At 60.2% G+C, this 21,874-nt stretch overlaps 2 protein-coding genes across 8 annotated transcripts in view; one reads left to right on the top strand and one right to left on the bottom strand.

Moving 5' to 3' along the window:
• The first annotated feature begins 283 nt into the window (after positions 1–283).
• Positions 284–14,190, top strand: CASKIN2 (CASK interacting protein 2). The gene is made up of 20 exons (XM_010950771.3): positions 284–431; positions 1,584–2,126; positions 6,208–6,259; positions 6,776–6,873; positions 7,277–7,422; positions 7,524–7,619; positions 7,706–7,836; positions 8,019–8,127; positions 8,464–8,572; positions 8,793–8,887; positions 9,319–9,580; positions 9,703–9,824; positions 9,915–9,975; positions 10,089–10,180; positions 10,366–10,476; positions 10,555–10,656; positions 10,770–10,908; positions 11,047–12,516; positions 12,608–12,830; positions 13,266–14,190. The coding sequence occupies exons 2-20, from the start codon at positions 2,033–2,035 to the stop codon at positions 13,354–13,356; spliced, it is 3,603 nt and encodes a 1,200-aa protein (XP_010949073.2). The 5' UTR covers positions 284–431; positions 1,584–2,032; the 3' UTR covers positions 13,357–14,190.
• TMEM94 (transmembrane protein 94) overlaps positions 13,998–21,874 on the bottom strand; it is a 34,307-nt gene continuing 26,430 nt past the window's right edge. For 3 of the 7 annotated variants that reach the window (XM_074343676.1, XM_074343672.1, XM_074343675.1), the window contains 18 exons: positions 21,404–21,719; positions 20,958–21,131; positions 20,449–20,551; positions 20,109–20,326; positions 19,235–19,416; positions 19,009–19,147; positions 18,632–18,747; positions 18,419–18,518; positions 17,966–18,074; positions 17,547–17,736; positions 17,233–17,310; positions 16,859–16,944; positions 16,513–16,594; positions 16,144–16,292; positions 15,962–16,056; positions 15,761–15,854; positions 15,418–15,588; positions 13,998–15,237 (listed from right to left, as the gene is read on the bottom strand). In XM_074343676.1, the coding sequence (XP_074199777.1) occupies positions 15,165–15,237; positions 15,418–15,588; positions 15,761–15,854; positions 15,962–16,056; positions 16,144–16,292; positions 16,513–16,594; positions 16,859–16,944; positions 17,233–17,310; positions 17,547–17,736; positions 17,966–18,074; positions 18,419–18,518; positions 18,632–18,747; positions 19,009–19,147; positions 19,235–19,416; positions 20,109–20,326; positions 20,449–20,551; positions 20,958–21,131; positions 21,404–21,719 (2,475 nt within the window). In that variant the 3' untranslated portion in view covers positions 13,998–15,164. The remainder of the gene's footprint in view (positions 15,238–15,417; positions 15,589–15,760; positions 15,855–15,961; positions 16,057–16,143; positions 16,293–16,512; positions 16,595–16,858; positions 16,945–17,232; positions 17,311–17,546; positions 17,737–17,965; positions 18,075–18,418; positions 18,519–18,631; positions 18,748–19,008; positions 19,148–19,234; positions 19,417–20,108; positions 20,327–20,448; positions 20,552–20,957; positions 21,132–21,403; positions 21,720–21,874) is intronic. The other 4 variants (XM_074343677.1, XM_074343673.1, XM_074343678.1 and 1 more) reach the window with 2 other exon arrangements.

Here is a 21,874-nt window from a genome sequence, read left to right as displayed (position 1 = left end):
CCTACACAGTCACAAACAGGGTGTCTTATCCTTCGTTCTGAACTCTAGAGCCCCAGGTCGTGCCGGCTCCACAACCCGGACGCAGTGGCGCCCACTCTCGCTCCCACTCGCGACGCTTCACCTGGGCGCATGCGCAGACTGGGCCAGCGTCCTGGGTCCAGATCGGGGCGATGGGGGCGGGGCCTGGCGCGGATCGGGGCGGGGCCGCAAGCACTGACTGACAGTCCGACTGCGCGGCCGGGACGGTCCCTCCGCTCCCGATCCGGCGGGAGGGAGGGGGGAGGGGCGGGATTTCCTGCGGGAGGCGCCGAGCCGGCCTTGGAAAAGGAGGAGAAGGAGGAGAAAAGGGCTAAGGGGGCAGTGGGAGCCACCGTCCAAGTGCCAGGGACCAAGCAGGACCAGCTGGACCCCCGGAGGGGCGGCTGGGAGAGGTGAGACTGCGGGGCCTGAGCTGGGGGTCAGCACCCTTGAGGGCAGACACAAACTAACTTTTCTTGCGGGTTCGGCGGGCTCCTTCATCTGTCGGCTTCTTCTGTCCTCCTCGCGCCCCTATTCCGTCCTCCCGCATCAATCCCTCCGGCGCTTGGCCCTCCCGGTCCCTCCTGCTGCTTTGTTCCCGGGTCGGCCTGGATTGGGCTGGATTGGGGGGTTGCGCCGCGCTGGACTGGCATTCCACGGGGCGGGGGAGCCAGCCCGACCCCAGGCACTGCCAGGGGCGCCCTCCCCCAGTGTCTGCCTTGGGCCTTGATCTGGAGTGCCATCTGGGTTGGGCTTGGGACGTTTTGGGAGTAAGGGGACCCCAGCCAGGGCCCCAGGCCTGCATGGCTCTCATGCCACAGGACTCGGGCAACAAATTCGCCGCCACTGAGAAACTGCCTGTAAGCTTTCCTAAAGTGAAGCCGGGGCTCTGGGCCTCAGATTCAAGCTTGGGGAGCCAGGCAGCCCCTTTTACCAGTAATGCCCCGGCTCTTGTCTCTCTTCTCTGCCCACCTGCTTCCCCATCTTGCACAAGGGGTGAGGATGGGTCAGCAACAGGTGCTGTAAAGCCTCCCTGTCCTGCCAGCAGAGCTGCCGCCAGAGATGGGGGGCCGTAGCTCCCCACTCCACCCTCTGAATTCATAAAGAGCCCTGGGGCTAGGGCATCCAGATATTAGAGCAAAGCTTAGATAGGGAGGAGCCTGGGGGCAGGCACCTTCCACAGGGAGTGACCCCTGCCCATCTGCCTATGCCTGACCCTCCCAGGCCCCACCTTCTGGCCCACCAGTTGTCGGTGGGTGTCAGAGCCTTGGGCTGTGGAGAACAGGCTGCTGGCCCCGCCTGCCCCAGTGTGTCCTGCTGCCAGGGCCCCTCCTGCCCCAGGTTGAGGTGCTGCCAGGTGCCCCGGGGCCTCAGTGACTCAGCCTCCCCCTCCCGAAACACCACCTCCCCCCCTCCAAATACTCCTCTCATGCATGGTGGTTCCCTCCCCTCTTTGAGCGGCTCAGCGCCTCCCTTGACTCAGAAGGGCAGCTGGGGTGATTTGGGGGCTCCCTGGAGGCCCTGCTCTGTTCGTTCTCTGAGCCCTGCTTCTGGGACCTTTCCAGGCTCTGGCACAGTCTTCAGCATACCTTCAGTGGACCTTTTCCAGACTCCTGAGACCTGTCCACCACTGCTGCCTGAGGCCTGAGGGAATGCTGGCTGCTCTCCAGGTGGGCACTGGTGCTTCAGAGCCACATTGGGAAGATTGGTATACCCAGTCCCGGCCCATCCCAGGACTGTCAGAAGCTGCAAGCTGATATCCGTCCAGATTTCCACACAGCCTCCACCCCCTCAGAGATCAGCTTTCTGGCTTGTGGCGGCAGCTCACGAAGCACCTTGAAGGAGTACTCGTCAGCACCTAAAAAGAAATCCACTGCCTGGGACACCAGACACGCTTCCCCTGGATGCCTGGCCCTCCAAAGGGCCAAGGGATGGCATCCTGACGCCTCAGCTTAGACCAGTTTCCCGCCTCTACCCTGGATTCCTGAGCCCACAGCCCAGCCCAGGGACCAGGATGGGTCGCGAACAGGACCTGATCCTTGCTGTCAAGAATGGAGATGTGACTGGTGTGCAGAAACTGGTTGCCAAAGTCAAGGCTGCAAAGACAAGTGAGTACTTGGTGGGGTGACTGTCCAGCTGAGACTCTCCCCTGATTGCCAGGATATAGAGAGGTCTGGGACAGGGGTCACTCTGATCTGGAGACTTGGGGTGGGAAGACTGCCTTTTTCTGTATAAGGCATGTCTCTGTGTGGGAGAGCCAGAGAAGAAATTGTGTCTCCTTGCTGTGTCTCCTTAGGCAAATCACTTAACTTCTCTGGGCTTCAGTTTCCCCATCTGTAAAGTCAAAGGATTGAAGAACATCCATTCAAATTTTTTTGAGTGTCTATTGTGTGCCAGGCTCGGTTCTAAGCACTGAGCCACAGCAATCAACAAAACAAACCGAAATTCCTGCCCTCATGGAGTTGTCTTTAGCAGGTGGTTTTTCCGGTGTGTTCTTTGGAGCTAGGGGATTTTTGGCAATGGGTGGGGAAAGACTGAATACGTAGAGTTTCATCCCCATCCCCACCTCCCAGTTCAACCAGCACATCTCTGCTCTTTTGTCAGCTTAATGCAGGTATCTGTAAGATTTCTTTTAAAAGAGAATTCTGCTTAAAACAAAGTTCAACATTATCCAGCCACTTAACTAAAAGTCCCCTTTCCCCCTGACTTATCTGCCTTTGTCCCCTGGAGGGGTGTGGCCAAAGTTAACTTTCTGAAGGTTTCTCCACAGCCTCAGGTCACTAGTCTTGACAGAGTTGTGGGGGCTTCGTGCCCAGGTGGCCAAACCTGAGCCCCATCTCTTGAGCACCTCTGCAGTGAGACCTCCCCCCAGGAGAGTGGACCTCTGGGCTTCAGACAAGCTCTCTGGACTGTCCCAAGAGGACAGTGAACTTGTCCCCTTGAGTTCCTAGACCAGCAGGGGCAGATGGCTCCTGCCACCAAACGGGCTGGAGAAGAGCGAGTCCTTCCAGAGTGCTGGGGTTCTAGACCCAAGACAGACCTTGGCCTTGTGCACAGGAAGGAGTCCCCCAGGCTACCTGAAGACATCTAATTATCCCCACTCACACCTGGGAGTATTGGGTGCCAGAAGGAAGAATTTTAAGGGCCTGGGAGTTGTGCCCATGTGTACCCACTTGCACAGCAGGGCAGGACACCCAGGGTATAACGAGATGGAGCTGTGGGGGGTGCTCTCTGTGTCCTGGGGAAATGGGTGCAGGGTGAGCTCGTTTGGGGAAAGGTGCCAAGGGGGGGTCCAGGAGGGCCCTAGAGGCTCAAGAGTAGGAACCACTACCCCTCCTCCCCCCACCTCTGTGTTGTTTTTGGCAACCTGCCAGTGGAGGCTTGGTTGAGCTGCTTCTGGCCTCAAGGCCTTGGGGCCTCAGAGTGAGGCCCTCAGGAGGGCAAGCGATTGGGGTCTGGAGGCTGGTGGCAGGAACCTTGCAGCCAGGCTCCTAGGCTCCAGGAAGGTCCCCTGTGCCCAAGGGGGAAATGTCTGTGGTGAAGAGGACCCTTACCCCAGCCCCCAGGGGATTTGCGCAGAGTAGAGGCACAGGCACAGAGTGATAGGGTCCTGGGACTCCTTGTGGGGTCCCCAGTCCTCTGAGAAGCTGGGAAAGCTGGTGGCAAAAAGGAGATCACAAGGTGACATTTGCAGCCCCTTCAGTTTATGAAATATTGTAATCCCTTCAATTCCCTGTGAGATGGATATTTCTACATACACTTTACAGATAAGGGAACTGACACTCAGAGAGGGTTAGTGTCTTGCCCAAGATCACACAGCCATTGTGGGGCAGATCAAAGACAACCCCATGCCCTCTGCCCTGTGCTTCCATACTGGGCTGCCCATCAGAATTACCTAGGGCTTGTTCTGAAAGTGCAGGCTCCCTGGTCTCCCGTAGAATTATAGAATCATCACAGAAAGTTCTTCTGGTGATTCTAAAGTAGTTCTCAGAATACTCTGGCTCCATACTCAGAAAGGCAAAGGAAACTGCCGGAAGGGAGGTGTCAGGGCTCCCCTATTCCCCTCTGGGTGGTGGCTAGAGCTTTCTGGCTGTCCAAAGAGAGGTGCTCCCTCAACCTACTCCATCTGATATCTGGTCACAGGGGGCCAGCTTTCCCTGCCTACCTAGTTCTTCTTCAGGAAGCAGGTGGCTGGGAGGAGAGGGGTACAGTTGCCCTGGCCTTGCCTCTGCCCTCCCTCCCTCCCTCCCCTACTCCCTTTTCTGAGCCTTCTCCTTCTCTGGCCAGAGGAAATGGAGTGGACTGGGGGTGGCCCGCTGAGCTCATATCCTCTGCCCGAGCCTAAATCAGGAGCGACCCTTCCACCCCCAGAGCCAGGCCTGGAAAGAAGGTCGAGCTGCAAAGGAAGTGCCTGGAGCCACTGCCAGGAACCAGGACCCTCCACCCTCCCAAGGTCCCCAGCTCAGTCACTCGGAGCCTCTCCCCAACCGCCTTTCCGGCCATTGTTCTGGAAAGAACAGAGCCACCCAGCCCCTGTTCCTGTCCCTCCTGTCACGTTGTCCTGCCACTCCTTTGAGGGGCCGCATCTCACCATCAAGCTGCCCCATCCCAGACTGTCCCAGCAGGTGGAAGGACTTTCTGTGTCTCTTCCCTGCTTGACCTTGTTGTCTTCCCTGAGGCTCAGAAAGGTACCATGGCTGGCCAACGTCACACAGCCAATAAGAGGGAGAAGAATTTGAACCACGCACTTCCTGCTTCTAGGGCCCCAGTTCTTTCCACTGCCCTGAATGGTTCTGTGTGACAAGCACTTTCCAAGGGGGGCTCCAGGAAAGCTGGGAGGCCTGTGTTTCTTTCCCGCAGCCCCCACCCTCTCACCTCTTCCATCACTCCTTGGCTCTGTGTTTTCCTTTTTGATGTAGCGTCATTCGGCTCAGCCCTAAATGTAGCTGTCCCCTCTCTCCCCATCCTAGGCTCCTCACTGCAGGGTTGTTCCCTCCCTATTGGAATGAGGCCCTGTCTTGCTGGGGTATTCAGGGGCCCACGAGGGCCTGGGGGGCAGGCCTGGACCAGCATGCTTGGCACCCTGCCCAGCCGGGTTGAGCCAGGCCTCCTCCTTCCCAGCAGGGGTGGGTTCCAGTAGGAGGCAGGGGCCGCCAGTGATAGGCATTCTCCTTCCCCTCCCCAGCACTCATCAAGGGCCGCCCCCTCCCGTTCCCTGGCTCACGCATGGAGCACACCTGCATGAATCCTGTCCCTGCCCCCGAGAGGGGTATGAACCAGCATCCTACCCATGCTCCTGGCTTTTCTTGCCACCACTCAGCAAGAGTCCCCTGCCCCAGGGTGTGGACCTCTCTGCTAGGAGCCTATGGGTGCAGAGTCAGCAGTTACTCCCCTGACAGGGGCCAGTGGGAGGGTCTGTACCAGCTTTTGCTGGAGGCCAGCATCTTGGTGGTAATGGCTGATGTGTAAGCGTGGATAGCTCCCATCTTTTGCATGCTGACAAGGGTCAGGCATTGTGTACACACCCCTGTGAGCAGGTTCTGGGATCAGCCCATTTTACAGATGAGCACGGAACCTAAGAGAGCACGGAACCAAGTTCCTGACTTGCCCAGGAACACACACCTATTACGTGGCAGAGCCCAGGCACGGTGGAGGTCTGTGTGACACCACCTTCCCCACCATTCTCCCACTCAGGGATGCCCCAGGGCCGGGCAGTGTGCCTTTCAGTCCAGCCCTGGCACTTGCCCTCTACTCTAGAGCATCTGGTCCCCCCTCCTTTCTCTCCCAGCCCACTCGTGTCCCAGCCCCCGTGGGACAATGAGACTTGCTCCTTGGCCCTTCAGGCAGGAATGCTAACCATGTGCTCGTGGGCCTGTCCATTGAGGGCATGGCATGCCAGTCCTCCCCCCCCATCTCCGCCCCCTTTGACTCTATAAACAAGCGGGCCTGGGGGCCTGGGGAAGCCAGGCCACTACTGCAGCAGCTCCCTGCACTTGGTACCCTGGAGCAGCTGGGTCAGGGTCGAGAGCCCTGGGGACAGGCCGGCTAAAGGGCCATGGGGCAGGTGCTTTTCTGCACTCCAAGAGGTCAGCTGGAGTTGGGAGGTGGGTGGGGAGGGTGCATTGGGTTAGGTTTGGGTAAGGGTGGATCATTCGAGGGTGCCCTGATGCTTCCCGCTCTGACCCCCAGAGCTCCTTGGCTCCACGAAGAGACTCAACGTCAACTACCAGGATGCTGACGGGTGAGTGGGAGCTCTTGTCCCTCTAGAGAGAGCAGGGGGGTGGGGGCGGGGAGGGGAAAGACCCGGGGCCTAGAGTCTCTTCCCCTCTCAAACGTGGCCCTTGAAGTGTGTTTGTGGATAGCTCTGGGCCCTGCCCACCCACCTGCCCATGGAGCTCTCCCTTCGTAAGGGGAGTGGGCTCTGGTGCCTCTATGAGGGGCCTCTTTGGGTCAGATTCCTGCTGGGCCCCCTTTTCTCCCTGGAGGGTAGGAGCCCTCAGGCTCCTGCTCCCACAGCCCCCTCCCCTGGGCCGGCTGTGGGGGAGGCCAGACAAACAGGCCTCTCAGCCCAGACACTGAGCCCTTTCATGCTGCAGCCCGGCTGCTCTGCGCTCCCACGGCAGGGCTGGCAGAGTGGGGGTACAGGGCACAGTGGGCAAGCAGCTCATCCCTGCCAGCCCCCAGGATGGGTCTGCTTTGGAAGACCAAGATCTGGGGGGTGGGGGCCTCACACCAAGACCCCCCACCTTATATCCAGATTCTCTGCTCTCCACCACGCCGCCCTGGGGGGTAGCCTGGAGCTCATAGCCCTGCTGCTGGAGGCTCAGGCCACCGTTGACATCAAGGACAGCAATGGTGAGGCCCCAGGGCACCCCCTACCCAGACCCTGTGGTCAGTTTGCCCCTGTTACATCGTTGCAGTGCTCATAGATGTTGGCGTAGCTTCTCTGAGCTTGCAAATGCTTTACCGCTTCAGTCTTCACAGCCTCTGGGGTAGTGGGTGGTACTGACATCCCATTATCCAGATGAGGAGGTTGAGGTTACATCACCGTCATGATGTCACCAGATCATTTGTGGCAGGCTCAGTGGGATTCTGGCTTCAGCCTCATACAGCCAGACCTCTACCTGACCAAACCCCGGTGAAGCCAGCATTGTTGGGTCTGTCTCCCCTCCAGCTGGGGTGGCTCCAGACTGCTCAGCTCCCTCCCCTGACCCCACGCCATCCTGGGACCTCCCTCAGAACCCCTTCCCCGCTGCAGGCATGCGCCCGCTGCACTACGCGGCCTGGCAGGGCCGGCTGGAACCCGTGAGGCTGCTGCTGCGGGCCTCTGCGGCCGTGAATGCTGCCTCACTGGATGGACAGATCCCTCTGCACCTGGCTGCCCAGTATGGACACTATGAAGTGGTATGTGCACCTGCCTGCCTACAGGGGCACTGAGACGGGGGCAGGGGCTTGTGCAGGGGGCTGGCCAGGCCAGACCCCTCACTCGGCTGCCCCCACCCCAGTCAGAAATGCTCCTCCAGCATCAGTCCAACCCGTGCTTGGTCAACAAGGCCAAGAAGACGCCCTTGGACCTGGCCTGCGAATTTGGACGGCTAAAGGTGAGGCCTGCTGCCCTTGTGATACTGGGATCTGGGCTTTTGTGGGGTCTTAGGAGGATGCCTTGCCTGAGTGCCAGTTGCCACAGGTGGCCCAGCTGTTACTGAACAGCCACTTATGTGTGGCGCTGCTGGAAGGGGAGGCCAAGGACCCATGTGACCCCAACTATACCACACCCCTGCACTTGGCTGCCAAGAATGGCCACAGAGAGGTCATCAGGTACCCACCGGGGCCCCCCCACTTCCTCATCCTCTTCCTGTGGGACTGGTGATGTCCCTTCAGTGCCCTGCCCTTCTGCCCTCTTCACCCTTGCTCTGGATTGCTCTCCCGGCCCCAAGCAATTGGCTTCCTCTCCTGTCCCCACACCCACCCCAACCCATAACTCACCCTGCCCTCCACAGGCAGCTCCTAAGAGCTGGGATTGAGATCAACCGCCAGACCAAGACAGGCACTGCTCTCCACGAGGCTGCACTATACGGCAAGACCGAGGTGGTGCGGCTCCTCCTGGAGGTGGGTGTGGGCACCTGGTCTCCCCACAGGTGTACACGGATCCCCACCAGATGCCAGGTCCACGCCCAGCTGGAGAGGTGCAGGAGGGGGTCTCCACCACCAGTGTGGTGTTTGGTTTAGGTGGGGCCAAGTGGCTGGAGAGCAGACAGACCTGGTTCGAGCCCCAGTCTACCTCTTACTAGCTGAGTGACCTTGAGCTTGTCCTTAACCCCATCTCTGTGCTTCCATTTCCTCATCTGTAAACTCTGAAAATAGTAGCTTCCTCCTGGGTAGTCCTTAGGATTAGGAGACATGACAAAGCAGGTGTCACATGCTCACACCGCACTGTGCACCCAGGGTGGGGTGGATGTGAACATTCGGAACACGTATAACCAGACGGCACTGGACATCGTGAATCAGTTCACCACCTCCCAGGCCAGCCGGGAAATCAAGCAGCTACTTCGGGGTAAGTGTGCTTGGGAGACCTAGCCCAAGGGGTCTGGAGCCACTCCAGAGGGTACTAGAAGTGGACAAGGAGTGGATGCCACACTCCTGGGCCCACGGCTGGTCGGGGGATGCTGCAGGATGATGAGGCAGGGACCTGGGGGAGGGTCATGAGGGGCCTGGAAGAGTGGAAAGATAATCTAAAGACCCCCAGATGACATCTGTCCTCCTCCTTCTCTTAGAGGCCTCTGGGATCCTGAAGGTCCGAGCACTCAAGGATTTCTGGAACATCCACGATCCCACTGCTCTCAATGTCCGGGCAGGTGACGTCATCACGGTGAGGACCCAGTGCAGGCATTCCTTTGTGAGCTCAAATGATTGCTGTCACTTACTTGGGTACCTACTGTGGATCGAGCTCTGTATTAAGGTCTTTATGTGTGCTGTCTCATTGAATTCTTCCCAACCCATGTAAAATAGGCACTCTCACCATTTCCTTTTTAGAGTTGACAAAATTGAGACTTAGAGAATTAAAGAAATTTGTCTAGAGTCTCAAGCTAGCAAGAGGTGGAGCTAGGATTTGAATCCAGGACTCTTACTTGTATGTATGCCCTGGAGGCACACAGGGGACTGAGCGGGATGCTGGCAGCAGCAGCAGAACTGTGGGCCGGCTTGGGCATCAGAGACCGCCTCCTTGGAGGGAGGAGAGGATCTGGACCACAGGTGCAGGAAGTTACCATTGTCATCATTCCCTGCCTCAAACTGCCACAGGTTCTTGAGCAGCATCCTGACGGCCGCTGGAAGGGCCACATCCACGAGAGCCAGAGGGGCACGGACCGCGTGGGCTACTTTCCCCCGGGCATTGTCGAAGTGGTCAGCAAGCGGGTGGGTGTGCTTGCACCCCGCCTTCCTTTGGCGCCCACCCCTCTGCGCCCAGGCTTCTCCCGGACACCACAGCCCCCTGTTGATGACCCCCTGCACCCTGTTACCTATGGCCAGCTGCCTCGGGTGGGCCTCAGCCCAGACAGCCCAGGTACATCCTCCCCAGGGGCAGTGCTGGGCACCAGGGTGGGCATCTGGCTTTGGCAAGCTGCCAGTCAGCTGTTCGGGTAGGGCCAGCTGAGGCTCTGACCCCTTTGCTTCTGCCCCCTGCAGCAGGTGACAGGAACAGTGTGGGCAGTGAGGGCAGTGTGGGCAGCATCCGCAGTGCCGGCAGTGGGCAAAGTTCCGAGGGCACCAATGGCCACAGCACCAGCCTCCTTATTGAGAACGCCCAGGTAGGAGGGAGGGGGCGTTGGGGCCAGGGCCAGTCCCTCCCTGCTTCTGCAGTCCCTCAAACGCTGAGTCAGCTCCTTCCTTGTCTCCAGCCGCTGCCCTCTGCCGGAGAGGACCAGGTGCTGCCAGGACTGCACCCTCCATCCCTGGCAGGTAGGAAGGGTGACTGGGACCTGGGTGGGCTAAGAGAAGTGCAGGTGGGGAGGCTGAAGGCTCAGCAGCCCTTTATTCTGCCACCCTGATTCTATTTCTCTTTCTCCTTGAAGACAGTCTGAACCACCGCCCTCTGGCCAACTATCGCTCTGGGGAGCAGCTCTTCACCCAGGATGTGAGGCCAGAGCAGCTGCTGGAGGGGAAGGTGTGACCTCTACTAGGGAGTGGGCTATAGGCCCATGGTAGGGGGTGGGGTGGTCCTCAGTGTGAACTTAAGTCCCTGCTCAGACCAGGTCCCTGGGGAGGCTGGGGTTGATGTCTGCGCTGTGATCTTGGCCTCCCCAAGCAGACTCAGCTCTGTTAACTTCACCCCCTCCCCCCATGCCACAGGATGCTCAGGCCATTCATAACTGGCTGAGTGAGTTCCAGCTGGAGGGCTACACTGCCCACTTTCTGCAGGCCGGCTACGACGTGCCAACTATCAGCCGCATGACACCCGAGGTAGGAGCCGCGACGGGAGGGCAGTTCGGAAACCAACGGGCAGAGAAGGGGGCCTGATGGCACAACTCTGTGTGGCAGGACCTGACAGCCATCGGGGTGACCAAGCCTGGGCACAGGAAGAAGATCGCCTCAGAGATCGCCCAGCTCAGCATTGCCGAGTGGCTGCCCAACTACATCCCAGTGAGTAGGCGGCCAGCACGGGCTCCTACCCTCACCTGGGGCTTTGCGGTGCCTTCTTGGCTTTGGGGCTGAGGCTGCCCGGGGAGCCAGCTCCGATGGTGCTGCTCTTCCAGGCGGACTTGCTGGAGTGGCTGTGCGCGCTGGGGCTGCCCCAGTACCACAAGCAGCTGGTGAGCAGCGGCTATGACTCCATGGGACTGGTGGCCGACCTCACCTGGGAGGAGCTGCAGGAGATCGGTGTCAACAAGCTGGGTGAGGACTGCCCTGGGCCTTCCGGCTGGGCCCCCACGTGCTCCCCAGGGTCTCCAAAATGTTTTCGGGGTCCAGGAGGGACTAGAGTGACCCTTTCCAGCACCAGCTAACCTTGCTGCCTCTCCCCACCCCACTCAGGTCATCAGAAGAAGCTTATGCTGGGGGTGAAGCGGCTGGCTGAGCTTCGGCGGGGCCTACTGCAGGGCGAGGTCCCAGGGGAAGGCGGCCGCCGGCTGGCCAAGGGCCCGGAACTGATGGCCATCGAGGGGATGGAGAATGGGGACAGTCCAGCTGCAGCTGGCCCACGCCTCCTCACCTTTCAGGGCAGCGAGCTGAGCCCGGAGCTACAGGCAGCCATGGCAGGGGGTGGCCCTGAGCCACTCCCCCTGCCCCCTGCCCGTTCCCCTAGCCAGGAGAGCATTGGAGCACGCTCACGAGGGTCCGGTCATTCACAGGAACAGCCTGCCCCCCAACCCAGTGGTGGAGACACCAACACCCCACAGGAGAGGAATCTTCCAGAGGGCACAGAGCGGCCCTCTAAGCTTTGTTCCCCACTTCCTGGCCAAGGAGCCCCCTCTTATGTTTTTATGTACCCCCAGGGCTCGCTCTCCAACCCAGCCCCAGGGCCGCCACCTGGTGCACCTCGGGCCTTCTCCTACTTGGCCGGGCCCCCTGCCACTCCTCCAGACCCCCCTCGGCCCAAGCGCCGGTCCCAGAGCCTGAGCCGCCCCAGTGCGGCCGAGGGGGAAGCAGAGGGGGAGGCTGAAGGGCCAGTGGATAGTGCCTTGGGCAGTTATGCCACCCTGACCCGGCGACCAGGACGCAGCGCCCTAGCCCGGACCAGCCCCAGCCCGACCCCAACCCGAGGGGCTCCCCGCAGCCAGTCCTTTGCCCTTAGAGCCCGCCGCAAAGGACCCCCACCCCCACCCCCCAAGCGCCTCAGCTCTGTCTCTGGCCCTACTCCGGAGCCGCCTCCACTAGATGGAAGCCCTGGGCCCAAGGAGGGGGCTGCTGGGCCCCGGAGACGAACACTGAGTGAACCTACTGGCCCCTCAGAGCCCCCTGGCCCGCCAGCCCCAGCTGGCCCTGCATCGGACACGGAGGAGGAGGAGCCAGGGCCTGAGGGGACACCCCCGTCCCGGGGCAGCTCAGGGGAAGGGCTCCCATTTGCAGAGGAGGGAAACCTGACTATCAAACAGCGGCCCAAGCCGGCAGGCCCCCCACCCCGGGAGACACCCGTGCCACCCGGCCTCGATTTCAACCTCACAGAGTCAGACACTGTTAAGCGGAGGCCCAAATGCCGGGAGAGGGAGCCGCTGCAGACGGCACTCCTGGCCTTTGGGGTGGCTGGTGCCACGCCCAGCCCCCCTGCTCCCCTGCCCTCCCAGGCCCCCAGTGAGTCCCCCTCAGCTTCTCCTAGCCCTTCCCGGTCTGACCCTAGCAGCCTTCCAACTCCAGGAGCTCCAGCCCCTCCTTGTTCCAGTCCCCCGACCCAGGCCCCGGTGCCTCCCTGCCCTGGCCCGGCTCCGGAAAACTCGGCAGGCAATTGGCATGGGGAGATGGAGCCCCCGGCTCCCCCCGCTGCCCTCATCAAGGTGCCCGGAGCAGGTATGAGGCTGGGTCTGCAGGGAGAGGGGGTGGTTTGCAGGGGTTGTGTCTAGCCCAGCTGAGTCACAAGCCACCCTTTTTGTCTCCACAGGAACAGCCCCCAAGCCTGTGTCTGTGGCCTGTACCCAGCTGGCATTTTCTGGCCCTAAGCTGGCTTCCCGGCTTGGCCCCCGCCCGGTGCCTCCTCCAAGGCCAGAGAGCACTGGGGCTGCGGGCCCAGGCCGGGCCCAGCAGAGACTGGAGCAGACCAGTTCATCCTTGGCAGCTGCATTGCGGGCCGCAGAGAAGAGCATCGGCACTGAGGAGCGAGATGGGTGAGGGGTGCTGGGGGCTGGGCCGGGAGGTGGAGAAGGCGGCATAAGAGCAGTTCCTCCTGAATCCTTTTCCCAGGGTTCCAGGAATGTTGGGAGGGGGACATCGCTGTCATGTTGCAGGCAGATCCTCAGGCTGGGGAGGCCCCTATTGGGATGGGAGGAGCCCAGGTTCTGGAGCCTCCCAGACTTGACCTGCAGGGAATCCTGGTGCCTCTTAGAGGCATGTGAGTTTGGGCAAGTCACTTATCTCTCTGAGCCCCAGTGTGTTTGTGCAAGGAAGGGAACAGTAACTCCTACTGCTTCAGGAAGCTGTGAGAATTAGAAGATGTACACCAAGTGCTTGCACCAACCAGGCTCTCGGTAGTAGCCCCCTTGCCCAGGGCTGGCAGGATGCAGACCACTGGCTGATCTGACCCAGTCCTTCCCCTGCTGCAGCCCTCCTGGGACCTCCACCAAGCACATTCTGGATGACATCAGCACCATGTTCGACGCCCTGGCTAACCAGCTGGATGCCATGCTGGACTGAGCTGGACCTGCTGGTAGCCTTCAGCAGTGCACACCATGACCTGCAGCGACCAATGCCTTTCCCCCAGCACGGAAGCAGCTCCTGCTGCCGTAGCAGGGTCCCTTAGGCTGCTCCAGGCCAGCAGCTGTCAGCACCACCGCTCCAGGAGGCAGCACCCTTGCCCCCTGCTCCTGCCCCAGGGAGCTGAGGGGACCTGTCAGAAACTGACATCTTAGCAAAGCCCCCTCCAGTGTGTAATCTGATGGGATGGTCCTGCCTTTTGTACAGGGACCTGGTAAGAGCTTCCTCCCCAGGAAGAAAGAAGTGGTAGCAGGGCTTCTTGGGGTGCTTTCTCTGTCCCCCGTGTCTTGAGTCCCTGTTTTGAGGGCCTCTTGCCACCCACCTTGCCATCCTAGCTCCCGGCAGGCTGGAGGAGGCTGAGTGTCTGGCCTGGTCCCCCGCAGGTGTACATAGGACATGTAAATAAGCAGCCAGGGGCCTGCTCGCAGCGGCGGTGGCAGTGCCCAGACCAGCCTCTGCTCCCGCCCCTGCCTGCCCTCAGTGAGACAAAGCTGGCAGGGGTGGGGGCAGTGGAATTAACAGATCCCCAAAGTCCAAACTCTTTCAACTGTAAATGTAATTTTTTAAGCAGAGAGAAAGCATATATTTTAAATGGAATTTATTCTATCTATAACTGCCTGAGAGGACGCAGTGGGGGAGGGGCTTCGGACCACAGCAGGAGCGCCCACTGCCCACCTCAGGTCTGGAAGCCTGACCTGGTTGGCCCGGGCCTCGGTTCTGTAACCATTAACCTCTTCCCAAAACTAACACCAATGAAAGTGTCATTCCACGTGATCACACTGTGTGTTTGGATCTGTGCCGTGGACCTCTGAGCCCAGGGTCGCACCTGAGCTGGACCTGAGCACTCCCGCCAATGTGGGAAGGAGGAAGGTGTGGGCCGTCTCCCCTCCTCACCATTGGGGCTCCCTCACTGGCCCAAGCCTTGAGTGGGCCCCTTAGTGGCTGCCTCATGGACCAGCCACAGGTTTTTCTTAAGCAATTTATAAGTTTTAATACAAATCAGTCTACATTCGTTCCTAAAAGGCTCATTTCCAGTAAAAAATATACACCAGTAAAAACATCCTCACAGGAGAACTAGGGCAGGGAGCTAACAGGAGCCCTGGGCCGTATCCCCAAGACGGACTCGCGGCCAGCCAGGGGAGGCACAGGAAGAGGTTCCAGGGCGAGGCTGGGGCTCTGTTCCATCGTCGGGTCTGAGCATGAGGCTCCCCCACAAAGGGAGGGAGGGAAGGTCCTCAGGGCCAAATCCAGGCCCCTGCCCCAGAAAGACAGGATGAGAGGAGCACAGAGGACGACCACCATCCCTGCCTTCAACAGTGGCTGAGGGAGTTGTTCAGACCCCCCCAGGGCTGCTGCCACTGCTCTTCCACAAAAGGTTGGAGCTCAGACCCAAGAGCAGAGGGCACTGTGTTAGGGGACCCTGACGGGGGGGGCGGCTCACAGGCGGAGGAGGCTGAGGGCCCCTCTATTAAGCACACAAGGTCATACATTCAGGGGTCCAGGGGCTCCCCCCTGGCAAGGCCCAAGGAAGAGCCAGACTGTCCTGGCGCCGAGGCCACAGGTCAGCATCCTCTGTAAGCCCCAAGGGTCAGGACAACAGCTGGGTCTGACACCGGGAGTGGGGCCGCCAATGCCATGGGGCACAAGAGCAAACTCTGAAACATTCATGATATCAAACTCCAGATTCAAAAATTGGCCTGGTTTTAGCCTCAGGAATCAAGGCAACTATGGCCACCATGGTCAGTGGCTCAGAAGGGAGAGTTCATGCCCAGCTTAGTTTCAAACTGCAGCTTCTGTCGCTTCTGGTACCGGACCCGGACCCTGGTGGGGCGGGAGATTATAAAGTTCAGGGTAGCCCAGACCCCCCAGGCCAGGGGACAGGCAGGACACCCAAGGAGAAGGGAGGCATGGGCAGTGGGAAGGTGGGGGAGCGGTGCCCAGGAGGTGATGGGCTCAGGGAACATGCCTGAGCCTGGAGGGGGCACCAGGCAGGTGGCTTACCGAATCTCATGCAGCTTCACAATCTCATTGGTGACCACCACGAGGACCAGGGAGAGGCAGCCCAGGAGCCACGTCAGCAGAGGCACATCCTCCAGGCCAAAGTGGACGTGGCTATCTGTGTGTGTCCACAGCTGCAGGTCCACTGCCGTCTGGACTACCTGCCCCAGCAGCCTGTAGGAGGTGGCATTCCGGCGTCAGCCAGGGTCTCTTGCTTCCTTCCATTTCCTTCCAGCAGGAGTAGCTCATGCAGGGCACCCTTCAACCTCTGGCCCAAGCCCCGCCTCAAATTACAGGCCTGCTGCAGCCCCTCCCTGCTCCTGCCCTCCTTCCCAGCGAGACTCACACCACGGGCACCGTCACGGCCCACCAGAGGTTCGTCAAGGGGCTCTTTCTCCACAGGGGCTTGGTGCGATGCACGTGGGTGATGGAGATGAAGACTGGAGAAAATGGGGTCGGTGGCAGGTGTCAGACTTCCCACCACCCGGGGCCTTGTCCCTGGGGTGCCCCACCTGCCCCCATCGGCCCCTCGCAGGGAGCCCCTCACCAGTGTGTAGGACAGTAAGGGCGGCGGCGAGCTTCTGAGCCGGCAGCAGCCCGTTGGCGAAGTCGTCAAACCAGGCTGGAGCCGTGTTGGCATGGCTGCCAAAGCAAAGTGTGGGCTCAGCCTCCTCTGGGCCCCAGCCAGGGAAGTGGACTGGGGCGGAGGGGGTCGGCGGGGAGACCCACCTGGGCAGCATGATGGAGGAGCAGTTGGTGAGGTTGCGGGCCCGGGAGCTGTCGCAGAAGCTCTGCAGGGTGAAGCCAAAGCAGATGAGGCACGAGCTGATGGTGAGGCTGAACTTGAGCAAGAAGCAGAGCAGGAAGTAGTGCTGGGTCTGCGGGAAGGAGGAGGCCATCACTCCCATGGTGGCCATGATTCAACGGGGTCCTTAGTCAGTGGGCAGGCCCGGGGGATAAGCAGCAAGGATCTTTCCCAGCTCTGTGCCACCACCTCCCCTTTGGTCTGGGGACGTTCTGATGAAATCCTCCCATCGCCCTCTGCACTCACATTCCTCAGGAAAGGCCCAGGCTCACAGGGCCCCGCCCCATGCATACCTTCTTAGGAATGGACTGAAGGTTCTTCCCCGTTGCCATAGACATGATGGAGCTATGGGGTGGCTTCCCCAGCAGAGAGATGCTGAAAAGCAGAGACTCAGTGAAGGGTGGCAACTGTGACCCTCTGTCCCCCAGTTCTTATGTGGAAAAGCTTCTGACAGTCTTGAGAGTGAGCTCAAGTCTGCTGGGCAAATGGGATAAGACAAGAGGGAGAGACTCCCCCAGGGCCTCCTGTGCCAGAGGAGGTAAGCACTGAGCATGGCTTCCTGAACTGGGCTCCAGGGGGATGCTCGGTGACATTCCAACCCTGCCTGCCCGGGCTTGGAGGGGTGGCCTGGCCTCTCACCTGAGCAGAGGGTAGCAAAAGGAGGACAGCCACAGGATATCGGTGGTACTCAGGATTGGCGGCAGCTGGACGAGGCAAGAGAGGAACTGGACCAGGAGGAGCCAGGAAGCTCGATTAGATTCTGGCAAATAGTCAGATGCTGGGAGCCCCAGGGCTGCCTTGCCCTGCGCCCAGACAGAGACTCACGCCCTGGCTGAGAGCATAGAGCTGGAGGGGACACTACTCTGCCAATGGAGTCATCTCCAAAAGCCCAAGGGTTTCACAGATGCTCTGGAGGCCCCCCTAGGCTGTGATACAGCCTCCTAGACTCTCAGTGGGCCCTTGAGTGAAGAAGCCAGCATGGAGGGGCAACACCCATGCTGCCTCCACCTCACCTGGATGACCACGAGAGTCAACTGGCACTGCAGCAAGAAGAGGAAGCATTTTCGAATGCCGTAGGTGGCGTGCCGAGCCTAGGGACCAGGAGGGACAGATTGTGGCCTCTCTCAGGCCCTACAGCTGACAAGCTTCAGCCAAGGGCCAGGTGCCCCAGATGCTCCTGCTAGGAAGGGGTGGAGGCAAACTAAACTGCCTGGGAGGGCATCCCCTGGAGATGAACCACCCTTGGGAGCCCAGGTGGATCCTGGGTTGCAACTCCCCACCCCAAGCAGACTCTGACCCCCGCCCCCTCGCCCGCCTGAGCCCCCACCTGCTCGATGAGCCGGATGATGCTGATGGTCTCCTCCTGGCGAAAGGTCAGGGAGCAGGGCAGGCTGTTAAGCTGCCCCGAGAGCTGCAGAGGAGCAAGGCCGTCCGAGGCCTGGGCCATGCTGGTGCTGGTGGCATAGCCAAAGGTCTCCCAGGAGCAGCGGGATGGGTACAGGGGATCCAGGGCAATGCTGCTCAGCGTAGGGGGGCAAATGGACCCATCAGCTGCACTCTGCCAAGACCCCGTCTCCCACAGGACTGAGCAAGTACCTGCCCCCTCTTCTCCCCACCATGCCCAGATCCCTTGGTCCCAACCAGGGCAAGACTGGTTGTGGAATACACCCCCAGGGCTATGCCAGCCCAACTCTGGGGTCTCTGGGAGGTAGAGGCTGGCCCCTGGCTGCAGGGTGTCACCCTGACCTGATGTCACTCTGGAGGAAAAGGCAGCTGTTCCGCAGGTTGGCAGAGCTGCCCAGGCAGCAAGTCACCTCCCCGTACTCCTGCATGATCTTGATCATCTCACACATGGCTAAGGGAGCAGAGGGGGGAGCACAAGAGTCAGGGAGGCAGAGCCCCAGCTGGGATGCTGGGCAGAGACAAGACAGAGAAAGAGACAAGGGGAAACGGGCCCCTCTTTGGGACCATCCTGTCCCCAATTTCATGAACATCGTATGAATATTGTCACTTCTGACCCTCTAGAATGGGCCACCTACAGCTCCAGCCCACCAGACTCCCCAGCTCTTCCCGAGCCAGGTTCCTTCGCTCCCTGCGTGGGAAGCCAACATCCCCTCCAGGGCCCACCGGGTGCCCAGGCGCTGGCAGTGCTCGGCAGAAGGGCTGGTCTGGCTGAGTAGCCATGGCCACAGTACTCACTCTCAGGGGTACAGTCGGTGAAGAGGGGCACTAGCAGGGGCACGTTGTCAATGTTCTGCAGGTGGGGCCGTACTTGGTGGATGCCCCGGGGCAGCTTGGCCTGGAGAAAGCAGAGATGCCAGTGGCCTCAGGGTCCCTCTCCCTCCCTCCTTGGCCCTGGACCAGCCATGCACCACCCCCGGGACTCTCGGGGCATGGACCCTGCCTCCGTACCCGGTTGCAGTCCTCCAGGAAGCTGGGGAGGTCGCTGTCCGTAGGCTGGAAGCTAATGAGATCTGAGTGACCTTCCTCCTCCATCAGGAGGAGACCTTCTGCATCATCTCGGGACACTGTGGGGACAAAGCCTGTCCCTCACCTTAGGGTCAGCCTTCTGGGGGCCTTTCCTTGCCCCGCAGATGGCATATAACCTCCTGCCTCCAGGTCTCCTCTCCCCCACCTGTCGACTGCTGCTACCACAGGGAGATTGGAGCCATTTTCCAAGGGAAGGTATGTATTGGGAAGGAATCCATGGAAGCTCTTTCTAGCTATGGCTCCAAGGATGGGGAACAGCCCACCCCCACCTCATTCCCACACCAAATCTTTGCCCTCACCCTGATTCAGGTCATCATGCAGGGAGCCAGCATGGCTGGGGCTGGATGGGGGGATCTCCGAGCCAGGCACATCACCATTGGGCGTGAGGGAGATGTGGCAATTCCAGCCTGTCTCCAGGCCCATCTTTTCTGCAAACACCTGCACAAAGCAGATGGCAATGAACAGATGGGCCCAAAAGCCCGTGGGGCAAAGGGTCAGTGGCCGCAGAGGAGGCAGCTCCCCCACCTTGCTTTTGAGCTCATCCTCCAAAGAGAAGTAGACAAAGCGGATGCAGGCATTGACCAGCCCATCAATGAGGCGCACAATGTCCAGCCGGGCCTGGTACTGGGAGGACACCATGCCCATGAAGATCTGGCCGCTCAGGGCCTGCATGCAGTCTTCCTTCTCCAGCACCTCCCCGATCCCTTCTTCAGGGGGCACAAGGCACAGAGCCCGGCCAGGTCACAGCCCAGGCAGGACACCCAGGAACCGACAGATTCCAGGAGGCAGCCCAGGGCCACACACAGAGATGCCACACCCAAATCAATGAGCACACGGGCCCCGGGGGACCACATACATACAGCCACACACACATACACACAGCCAAGACATAAAGGAGCCAACGGACACGACACGGGAGAAAAGACAACGAAAGGTACTCATCAGTCAGGTGACAATCCCTGGTCCAGGGCTAGGGGGCAGGGCCCACCCTCAGCAACAGCTTCAGTTCATGGTCTCTTGGGTCATAAGACCCCATAAGGCTGTGTGTTTGACCGAGTGGGGAGGGGTGGGTGGAGCTCTGAGTCTCTCTGTTCCAGCAGGTGTGTGAGCCAGTCTTTTGTCTGATTTGAATACAGCTACTGCTCTATACATGCTGCTGCTTTATCACTGTCCAAGAAAAGGCTCACCTCTATGTCATCCCACCGGAGTGGCACAATAAACCCGTGAGCACCTGGTTATAGATGAGAAGACTAAGGGACTCGTCCACATCACTGGACCGTAAGAGCCACTATGGTGTTCCAGGTCCACTGCTATGCCTGCTGTCCCCTCTGCTACAATGGAGTCCAGGCCCCCAGAAGCCCTCCCTGCCCCCGGCCCCCAGGGATGGCATGCGTGGTACCGTCAGAGCTCCAGCTGCCACGGCGGGCGCTCAGCTTGATGGGGACGGTGCTGGGCAGCTCGCACATGGTGAAGATGCTGCTCTGGCCGGGCGCCTGAACTAACTCAATGCACTTGCCGTTGAGCTGGGAGGATAGCGCACAGCTCATGGGCTTGTAGGCGAAGGCAGAGCAGTAACCAGACAGGCAGGCTCGCTGATAGAAATCCAGCACTTTCTTTCTGCCAGGAAAGCAGGGCAGAAGTGAGGTGAGTGGTCCTGGGATGACCCCATGCCTGGGAGCCAGGCAGGCAGACCTCCAGAGCTGACTGCCCTCACCACCAGCTTGTGCTTCCTTCCTTACCTGTCCGAACCCGAGAGAGGGTAGATGTCGGCTCCATCCCAGAAGTCCGTGCAGGCCTCCAAGACCACGTCAGCTGTGCCATGGGACAGCATCTGTTCTGTGCCTGCGGGTGGTGGGGGGAGAGGCAGGCCAAGCTGTGAGCACCCCAAACCACCCCACCCCTCACTCTGACTTCCAGTGACACACTGCCATCCTTGAGAAGGGTGCTAAGGAATTCTCAGGGTGGGTGGGAACTCCCCAGGCCTCATGCAGCAAACCTGCAGGGAACATCGCTGGGTACCTAACACAGGCACTGAGCTGCCCACCCTCCAGACAGTCTCATCATGTGTGGCCACCACTGTCCCAGCTGTGGTGCCCAAATCCAATCCCTGCCATGTGTGAGGTCTCAGGGAACAGTCTAATGCTTGTCAGTCCAGCTGTCCCTGAAAAGGGATGCCCTAAAAAGAGCCCTGCCCCGCCCAGCTCCTGGGAAGTTTGGCCTGATGCAGGTGGAGCCCCGGGAGGCTCACTGGTGGTGGTGTCCTTGATGAAGAGGCTGATCATGTGGCTGAGTGGGGGGCGCCGCTTAGTGACACAGGAGAGCCTCCCCAGCGAGGTCTCCTTCATGGTCTCGGCACTGGGGAGGCGGTAGAGGGCAAGGTGGTTCCCCTGCTTGAAGAGATCCTTGGCCCCAGGAGTGAAGCCTGTAGGAGGAGGGACGGCAACTCAGGAAGTAAGCCCACACCCCTGCACCTCCCTCCCTGGTAGGGAGAGAAACCTAGGCAGGCTGGGCTGCATCCGTCCGCCTGTCCATCCCACAGTTACATTCCCAGATGAGGAAATGCTGTCCAGCGGCAGTTAAAGGGAATGATCAGGAGCTCTAAGGGTTGGTGGTGCCCTTGACCAATGCCATGCCCAGGCCCGATGTGTTTGGAGTCGGTGGCCAGCCTCTGGGAAGAGGCCGGTGGCCACATACCGATGAGACGGGCAAGCTCGCAGAGGCCCCAGGGCACGTGCACGGGCAGCACCGCGCTGTGGCTCTCCTGCAGGGCGATGTTGCACAGGTGGTCTGAGAACCGGCAGAGCCGCTCAGTGACGCCAGCGCTGCACAGGTTGAGCAGCACGTTGAGGCCCAGGGGCTTGAGGGAGGTGAGGTGGAGCTGCCAGTTGGAGTCATCAAACTGGATGCAGGAGGGGTTCTGCTGGTCCTGAGACAGGCTCAGCATCTCCAGGTGGTAGTCACACACAAAGTCCTCAGCTTCGTAGGGCTCGCCCTCCAGCCCGCGCGGGGTCTGGAGGACACATGGAGGGGAAGGGGACCTCAGACAGGAAGGGGCGCAGGGGGAATGCCCCGAGAGAAGGCAGCCCTTCCCCTCAGGGCACACTCACACTCACGCTCTCCCGTTCCTCCTGAAACCCTCTCCCCATCCTTCCTGGCTCCTGGCTG

Source organism: Camelus bactrianus, chromosome 16 (assembly GCF_048773025.1).
Source record: "Camelus bactrianus isolate YW-2024 breed Bactrian camel chromosome 16, ASM4877302v1, whole genome shotgun sequence".
Lineage (NCBI taxonomy): Eukaryota > Metazoa > Chordata > Mammalia > Artiodactyla > Camelidae > Camelus > Camelus bactrianus.
This window is presented reverse-complemented; position numbering and strand designations above follow the sequence as displayed.